Source organism: Arachis ipaensis, chromosome B02 (genome assembly GCF_000816755.2).
Source record: "Arachis ipaensis cultivar K30076 chromosome B02, Araip1.1, whole genome shotgun sequence".
In the NCBI taxonomy this organism is placed as follows: Eukaryota; Viridiplantae; Streptophyta; class Magnoliopsida; order Fabales; family Fabaceae; genus Arachis; species Arachis ipaensis.
This window is the reverse complement of record NC_029786.2, coordinates 90,063,854-90,073,094: the sequence shown is the minus strand read 5'-3', so window position 1 is coordinate 90,073,094 and position 9,241 is coordinate 90,063,854. Positions and strand designations below refer to the sequence as shown.

The 9,241-nt window shown below is 34.0% G+C and overlaps 2 protein-coding genes across 5 annotated transcripts in view; one reads left to right on the top strand and one right to left on the bottom strand.

Annotated features, from left to right (window-relative positions):
• Positions 1-2,660, top strand: part of LOC107625675 — a 23,554-nt gene extending 20,894 nt beyond the window's left edge. For 2 of the 3 annotated variants that reach the window (XM_021116135.1, XM_016328366.2), the window contains exon 6: positions 1,202-2,660. The gene's annotated coding sequence lies outside the window, so the exon portion shown is untranslated. The remainder of the gene's footprint in view (positions 1-1,201) is intronic. The other variant, XM_021116134.1, reaches the window with a different exon arrangement.
• Positions 5,028-9,000, bottom strand: LOC107627594. 2 transcript variants are annotated; one of them, XR_002357756.1, is made up of 4 exons: positions 8,024-9,000; positions 6,795-7,484; positions 6,382-6,483; positions 6,191-6,276 (listed from the first exon to the last, which is right to left on the bottom strand). XR_002357756.1 is itself a non-coding variant. In XM_016330424.2 (3 exons), exons 1-3 carry the CDS (start codon positions 8,678-8,680, stop codon positions 6,178-6,180), a joined length of 1,446 nt encoding a protein of 481 aa, XP_016185910.1. In that variant the 5' UTR covers positions 8,681-9,000; the 3' UTR covers positions 5,028-6,177. The 2 variants fall into 2 exon arrangements, 1 of the variants encoding a protein (XP_016185910.1); XM_016330424.2 differs by lacking the exon at positions 6,382-6,483 and having other exon boundaries at positions 5,028-6,276.

Sequence of the window (9,241 nt, the reverse complement as noted above, 5' to 3'; positions counted from 1 at the left end):
AAACCTTAAATAATGATTTTTTTTATTAGCAATGGATTGGATAATAATAGAGTAGAATTTAGATTATATCCTAATTCTATCCACGTGTTTAAATTATTTTTAAAATTTAATTCTATTAGATTTGCGAGCTAAGAATCTTTGAATTTTAATTGTACTTATATCTTAAAGTTCTCTATCTAACTCTATATGCAATAAATTATTTTTTTAATCAAACATAATATTTAATTGTTTCTTAATTCATAAACACACTAATTTAGTATCTTATTTTTGTGTATATTATTATATCGAATATAAATAAAATAAATTTAGAGTCAATGCATCAAATATTAGTATATCAGTACAAACAAATGTTAGTACACTAAAAAAAATAATGTAGTGCTCTGTAAATTTAACTTGCTGTTAAAAGTAAACAAAAATGCTCATTAACTTGATCGTTAAAAATCGGTCATACATTATAACTCGGCCAAAAATGTTATAGATTGGTTATCAATAATGATCATTAAAGCAGATATCAAAATGGCCAAATGCGTTATTACTTTCCGTTAATGGCAAAATTACTCGGAGATTTAACGAGATGAACGCAGATTGGATCAGATCGGATATGACCAAAATTTCGATTCGATCTGCACTAAAATCATCGGATCCAATATCCGCAGTTTTTAAGTTTGGATTCGATCTGCTCTGTACATTTGCGGATTGGGTCAGATCGGATATATTTGCAAAACACAAAAATATTTTTAAAAGCTTATTTTTATTAAAAAAATATCAATAAAATTTATTTTTTCTATTCTTTTAAATATGTTTACTCTTAAAATAATATTTAACATACTTTTCTTGAATAGTAAATTAAAATAATTTAACATATATGATAATTATTAGTTAAAATAAAACATAAAAAGAATATTTTACTTATTTATTTCTTTATTTTTGCGGATACGCGGATATGCGGATACCAACACAAAATCCGCAATCCGATCCGATTAGTGTGTGGATCCGATCCGATCCGAAAGCCTTGCGGATCGGATCCATATCCGCAATTTTCGGATCGGATTCGGATAAACACCGCGGATATGCGGATCGGATCCGATCCATGGACACCCCTAAAGTCAGGGGTCAATCCGTGGAAGCAAACCCCTCTCCAAATACCTTTTGAAGGCCCACCGCCTCTTCTAACTCATGAGTTTGTTGCTTCTTCTTGTAGGTCATGCGTTTGATTTTTTCGGCGATCCACATGCAAAACCCTCTCCAAATACCCTTGTAAGCCCTATCGCTACTTCTTCTAGCTGATGCGTCTCTTATTTTCGGTGACTCACGGCCAGGTTAAGTTTTTTCGAATCCGTCGAAGACCATAACTTGTCCCCTCCCCGACCAGGAACTGGCGACTCAACTCTAAAACCGTCTCCAAAAATCCTTGTAAAGCCTACTGCTTCTTCTTCTAGCTCATGCGTTTGTATTTTTTCGAAAGAAGCCCAAAAAACAATCCAAAATACATTCGATACAAAAGATGAGAATATACATATATTCTCATCCACTACAATTCAATGCAATAAATGCTATTACATGGACACAACCAAAATACCTAATGCCCTATACTAGTCCTAATCAGTAGTTCTAGTTAACTGCCATGGGCAGCCATCTCAATTAACCCCTGTCCAGAGGAGCCATCATTTTCCGAGTCACGAGACTCATCAGCTTCATCAAATTGCAGCCTCAAGGATCTTTTCAACCTCTTCAATGAAAGCTTCACATCTTTCTCAGCATCAATAGAGTCTTGATTAAGGCTAACCACATACTCCTACGGTAAACAATTGCATGAAAATAGAAGCCTAATTAGAGGGATAATTAACGAGACGAAGCAGAGGTAGAGATGGCGGACAACACGAACTCAAAGTTGGATATGCAACCTCCAATGCTTCTGCGTAAAATATGTCATCTCTTACATGTCGAAGAGAAACACTGACTTGAATAAGCTATTTTTTGGATGCCCATTGTTAAAGGTAAGCACGCAATTCTTCGTGTATGTGTACTAAATTTATGCTAAAATTGGGTTGAATTTTTGAAATGGAGGTTTAAAATCTAGATTTTGGTGATTTTTCCTTGCTCAAGTTGTTGTGGATGTGATTTTGAATTGTTGTGAATGGCTTCACAATTGGATATGAAAATGATTTGATTTCGTAAGCGGTCTTTAATTGGGTTGAATTTGTATATGATTTGATATTGTAGCTGGTTAATTTTGAAAAATGATTGAAAATTGGAAGAAAGTTGATTTATTGGAAATAGATCTACCTAGATTAATAAATTGATTGTGACATGAATTGACATGGAACCTGATTTGATATAAAAAAGGTTTAAAAATTTAAAAGGATTTTTTAGATTTAGAGTTCAGGGATTAATTCCAATGATATATGTAGATTAGATTGAATTGTAGTATTTTGTATCACCATATATTCATTGTGTTCTATTCGATTTATGTGACAACCACATTGCAAATTTTTTGTCTGGTTAATGACCACATTGTAAGGGTCATTGAGTGACGGCAAGCCGAATGATGTTGAAGAACATTCGGGACTGTATAACTTGCTTGCTAATGTAGAGGAAAGAATAGTAAACTTTGCTGAACAAAAAGAAAAGAATAGAGAAGCAGAGTTGAAGAAGAAGAATGAGAAGCAGCGGCAAGAGAGAAGGAGACTTCATCAACAAAGTCTAATGATTAGATCAAAACTAGAACCACAAGCACCTCTACTATCTACTCTTTTCTTTTTGTTCAGCAGCTTCTTTAGGTTTACTATTCTTTCCTCTACATGAGCAATTTTATCCAGTCCCGAATGTTCTTCAACATCATTCAGCTTGCCGTCACCCAATTTCCTTGTTATCTCCACGGCTCTGACCCTTACAATGTGGTCATCAACCTTCAGACAAAGAATTTGAAATGTAGTTGTGTCACATAAATCGAATAGAACACAATGAATATATGGTGGTACAAAACACTCCAATTCAATCTAATTCACATATATCACTGGAATTAATACCTAAACTCTAAATCTAAAAAATCCTTTCAAATTTTTAAACCATTTGTTATATTAAATCAGGTTCCATGTCAATTTATGTCGCTTACAAAATCAAATCATTTTCATATCCAATTGTGAAGCCATTCACAACAATTCAAAATCACATCCACAACAACTTGAGCAAGAAAAAATCACCAAAATCTAGAGTATAAACCTCCATTCCAAAAATTCAAAATTTAACTCAAGTTTACTATAAACTTGGTACACATACATGAAGAATTGCATACTTACCTTTAACAATGGGCATCCAAAAAATAGCCTATTCGGGTCGGTGTTTCTCTTCGACGTGTAACAGATAGCATATTTTTCGCAGAAGCATTTTGGAGTCACACCATCTTTTACATCCCTAGGTTGCAGCGAACATGAGGTTGCATATCCAACTTTGAGTTCGTGTTGTCCGCCGTCTCTACCTCTGCTTCGTCTTGTTAATTATTCCTCTAATTAGGCTTCTATTTTCATGCAATTGTTTACACTAGGAGTATGTGGTTGGCCTTAATCGAGGCTCTCTTGATGCTGAGAAATATGTGAAGCCTTCGTTGAAGAGGTTGAGAAGATTCTTGATGCTGCAATTTGATGAAGCTGACGAGTCTCGTGGCTCGAGGAACGATGGCTCCTCTGGACAGGGGTTAATTGAGGTGGTTGTCCATGGCAATTAACTAGAGCCACTGATTAGGACTAATCTAGGGCATTAGGTATTTTGGTTGTGTTCATGTAATAGCATTTGATGCATTGGATTGTAGTGGATGAGAATATGTATATGTTCTCATCTTTTGTAACGAATGTATTTTGGATTGTGTTTTAGGCTTTTTTCTCATGTAATAGATTAAGTGCTAGGGTGTGGACACAATATCATTAGCCATTAGGCAAATTAGCTATTTAGCCCTTTATGTTTGTAAGTCTTTTATGATATAAAAATCTCTCATTCCACAATTTAGTTTATTCTTTAACTTATATGGTTTTGCCCATTGAATGCTTTATGGTATTTAGATGATTGTATATTCATGTGTTGTTGAATATATTTGTACTTTCTTAATATATCTATATTGAACAAGTTGAAAATGATCTTCTGGTCATTTCTTTTGTAACTTCGTGGATCCACTAAGTTACATCTGAATCATTCGTTGTTGAAAACTTGATCCTGTAGCTGCTGCTGTTTCGGTGAATAAATAACAAAGATTTATTAGTTCTTGATCATCATATGTATTGATAGGATAATAGAGTGTGATAATCAAAGCAAAATGTTATTCGTTGTACCAAGGAAGGTTATAGATTAGTACAGTGGGTAAGTAGAGCATACAGTTGAATAGAAGAGAGAAACTCATGATGGTTAATTTTGGCAACATTTTTTTATAGAAGAGAGAAACTCATGATGGTTAATTTTGGCAACATTTTTTTTTTCTGCCGGTACGCGTTGCACATATTCCAATCAAGAATAGAAGAGAAAGAAAAAAAAGATAAACCAAAAACCAATGTTCTCTTTAGGTAGTGGTTGAGAGATTTGGAAGTTGGGCAAAAGAAGCTTTACACTTATCGTTGTTTTTCTTTCTTTTATCTTGAAAATTAACAAATTTGATGAGTCTTGCTCTTTTTATTCAATCGGCATTTAAACAAAATCAAAGTCAAAAGTCAATATAGTATGTTTTTCAAATCCTTAAATTTTTTATTTTTTTGTGTATTTGGTCCTCTCTTTTTAATAGTATTGAGAAATGACAACTTACAAATTATGAAAGGTTAAGAAAAAATACTTATGTATTTTGAGTAGTGATAGAGTAAATAAATCTGTTATATTTAATTAAAAATAAAACAACAAAAATATTTTTATTAATATAAAAAATAATAATCCAAAAAGACTGAAAAAAAAATTTCAAAACAAAAAGCAAAAATTTTCAACATTAAGTGGTGATAGAGTAAATAAATCTATTATATTTAATTAAAAATTAAACAATAAAAATACTTTTATTAATGTAAAAAGTGATAATCTAAGAAGACTAAAAAAAAATCGAAACAGAAAACAGAAGTTTTCAACCCGTACAACACACGGGTCTTCTGCTAGTTCCATGTCATTTCTTACTCTAACACCAACTAGGGTAACACTAAAATCTGAAATAATTCATCTCACCTCCTTGTTATTGTTCACTAGTAGACTTTTACCGATCATTTCACGAAGAAGCTTTACTGCTTGCTCATTCTCATCTCTACCAAGAAGAGCTCGAATAAATATTTCATAAGTTACAGCATTAGGAAGACGATTATTTCCTTTCATTTTTGAAAATAAGGTCACTGCTTCATCAATCAAACTCTCTTTACAAAGCCCCCTTATCATAATATTATAGGTCACAACATTTAGACCATAATTATTGATCAAAAGATGCTAAAAAAACTCCCTTGCTGTCCTTACTCTTCCACATTTGCACAAACCATTCAAAAGAATACTGGACGATGCCCTATTGTCAATAATTTCTGAAATAGTGCAATTGTCTCATCAAGATGTTGGATTTTGCATAAAGCATCTAATAATATATTGCAAGTGAATACATTAAGGGGTTGTCCACTCATGCATTTCATCAAGAAGATCCTATACACATGATATTCTCCCTGATTTGCACAATCCATGAATAAGAAAAGTGTTGCATCTAGGGATTAGATTTCATCTAGGAAAGAAAGAAATAAATTTATTTTTGAACAGGAGATTGTGGCTCCGGGGAAGACAGTTGAAGCTCCCTCCAGTTACTGTTACCCCAAGAGATGAAATCTAAACCCTATATGCTAGACTTTCCTTTCCCTTTCTTCGTTTCACTTCTTCTTTAGTTATTAATATTTCCATTTCATTTTTAGTGAATTGTGAGAACCCTTATTTTATTTGTTTGTTTTCATTTGTCTGTCCTATATATGGACCCCAATGTATTTTTTCAAGGATTGAATAAAATACCATTAACTTTGGAAAAAAAAAATAATAGCAGTTGCTGACTTACAAATTAGAACAACGTACAAGAACCAAAATAAGAAACACCATACATGTCTCACTCAAACATAGTTGGCGAATTTCAGAAACGGAAATATCATGGTATTGCTCAATCATTCAGCAACGTATCACCAACTAGAGAAAGTTTCAAGCTCTAGCATCTTGATTTGGCATCTCCAAGAGGTAGAATAAGCCTTCTGTCAATGCAGCATTGGTTGTCAAAGAAGCCCCCAACAGGTTTAGTGCCTGAACATGTATGCATACATTTATTTTAGACTAGTTATAATGGAAGAAGTTTGTGCTATTAAAATGTCAGACAGAATGTTCTTGAGAACTACTATAGAAACATACCAAATTAAATTTTCAACTCAAGAATCACACTGCACTAGGGCATTCCTTGATGCATTTTATGTTTGCCAGCATAGCATTATGGATCATTTTATCTCTTCAACACTGCTGATTAACATGGATTATATAAATAACAAGATCTCTAAAGGTAATATTATAGCAATATAACATTGTCTGCAAATATTATTATTTTAGGCAAATATTTGTCCAGCAATAACTTGCATCCACATTATAAGAATTTGCACACATCAAACACATAGTTTACATCTATATTTAGGAGTTTATACACAAATAAAATGTATTTATTAAGGATAATTTAGTGTTTGTTCTAGTCAAATACCGACCAAAATTGCCAAAATCAGCTGGCCCCCAAGATTTTCTAGAAATTATTGAAGAATGGATTATTGGATTATTACCTCTGCATTCCCAATTGTGATGACATGCTCCTCCAAATCATCGAATGGAATATTCATCTTTTGCATAAATGAAATGCTGGAAGCATTAGCCATTGGTATCACACGCAGATCATCCCACACAACAAACACCGATGGCCTCCTCACAAACCCCACTTCTTTCTGGCCATCAGGGGATCTTGGTTCATAAAATTTAGTGTTTATATCGACAAGTAACTGTGGGATCAATACTCCGGAGATATCGTCATACTTGTATTCACAAGCGGATTTCTCACGAATCTGTAACGGCTGCCATTTCTTGAAACCAAATTGGGGCGCTACGTGTGGATTCAGCAAGGAGAAGATTTTTGCTGTGAAGAACCATGATGAAATGAGTTCCTTGACACTATTGTACAAGTTGTCCATGCATCCCAGAGAAGCATTTCCATCCAAAACTTTTAGAACCGATCCAAGTGGTGCCGTAAGGAAGCTTAATAGAAAATCAACAAAATCCTCCTCAGCTTCGGCATGGAGTATTTTCTTCTTGGATTTGCTCACAGTTACCTTAAGGTTTCTGTAATCACTTCTACCATGGTTGATGGTTTGTCCAATTTTTGGTGAGTAAGTGGACATCCCCTTAGAGAATCCATTTGCAAAGAAAACATCACTGAGGGCAGTCTTAGAGCTTAATGCTTGCTTTAGTAAGTCCAAAACCTAAAAAGAAATCAATATCAAAGCAAATTGATCGAAATCTTTTTTAGCAGCTCATCACTTCTACCATGGTTTTTGGGTTGTTCCTATATTTGGTGAAAAAGTGGACATCCCCTAGACTCTATTTGCAAAGAACAAATTACTGAGGACAGTCTTGGAGGTTAATGCTTGCTTAGTAACTCCAAAATCTAAAGAGACAATGCCAATAAAAGGAAAAAATCATCATAGAAGAAAATTGATCGAAAGGTTTTTAGCAGCTTCATCAATCATTACATGTCTTTCAGTCTTTGGTTAGATAATAAAGGAAAAGTTTAGGGGCAGCAGTTTTATTGAAATCTGGCCAACAACACTTAACCAGCAAAAACAAAGTGAGTAATCTCACACCCTTGAATAAAATCTCACACCATTAAAATCACTAATGAAGCTAATTGATGGTTACAAATCATAAAATTTGCTCGCGTCCTAGTACTCCTCCATAATAAAAATGGGGAGATGAAAATTTAATTGATGCAAAATATACTTATGATTTTACTCAACGTTACCTCCTTCAGACCAACATTTTGATAAATTTCTGTCAAATTGTTGAAATCTTTGTAGCCAAGCTGGACAAGTTCCTTCACAAAGATTCTAGGAGAGCTTTGAAGCACTTTCAAATTATCAAAAATCAAGTACATGGCTTCTCCTTTAATAAATACTCCATCCTCATGACGATGAGTTACTTCACTACTGGAATCATTCACCATTATCTTCGGTTTTTTGTCCATCGGGTTCCCACATTTGATGCAAGTAACACCTGAAAAAGCACTTAACAAGAAAGAATTACTTCTCTTACAATAGTTACTACAAATGAAGCGCCTTGTGGGCTCATTGTCATCCACATTCAGCTTCAGTTTCCTGCAAAGAGCTCTACAAGGGTTTCGCGGTCGAAGCAGCATTTGCTTGCATATGGGGTTCCAGAAAACCTCATCAGTTGCATTTTCCACGCTATTGTACAGATTGTTGATGCAGCCAACCTTAGCTTCTTCATGCCCGTTCAGCTTATTCTTCGACAGAAGCCTAATGATAGTTCCCAGTGGAAGAGTCAGGAAACTAAACAGAGTTTCTATAAAATCTTTACTTGCTTCAGCCATAACTACACAGCTTTTCTTTCTGTCCACCAAAAGTTTTAATGGAAGTGTTTGTTCTAGCTTCGAAGCCATGCAACGTTGCTACTTGCTACTACCACGTAAGAAGGAAAATTTGAATGGGTTTAGCGCAAGGAAGAAGGTGATTCCAATAATGTTAGGTAAGTGAAGGGATGTGATGTTTGGAGTTGCAAAGAGGATATGAGGAGAGAATTAGTGTCCTCGGTTACCAAATACTAGCAAGTACCAAAGCATGCATTAATTATGAAAATGGTGAATTCCAGTACAGAGAATAGCTTTTTTCGATGCTGAAGAATTGAAGATATATTGACCACGAATGACCTGAAGACACCTGGAATATAGAGTCCACACCATTCAACTTGGTTTAATTCATCCAAAACAACTGCAAATTTTCTCTCTATTCTTTTTCTACTTGAGAGAATAAAGTGTGATTTCTCACCTTTAATTTTATAACTGGGACCAGATATTAATAAGAGAGAATATGAATGGTGAAATCAAATATTGGACACTATCCAATTTTTTTTCTATTGAAGAGGATTCACTCCCTTGTTCTTCCATGTTTCAAAAATAATTATTTATCTAATTTAGAAAGTAAATTATAATTTTACTACTAAT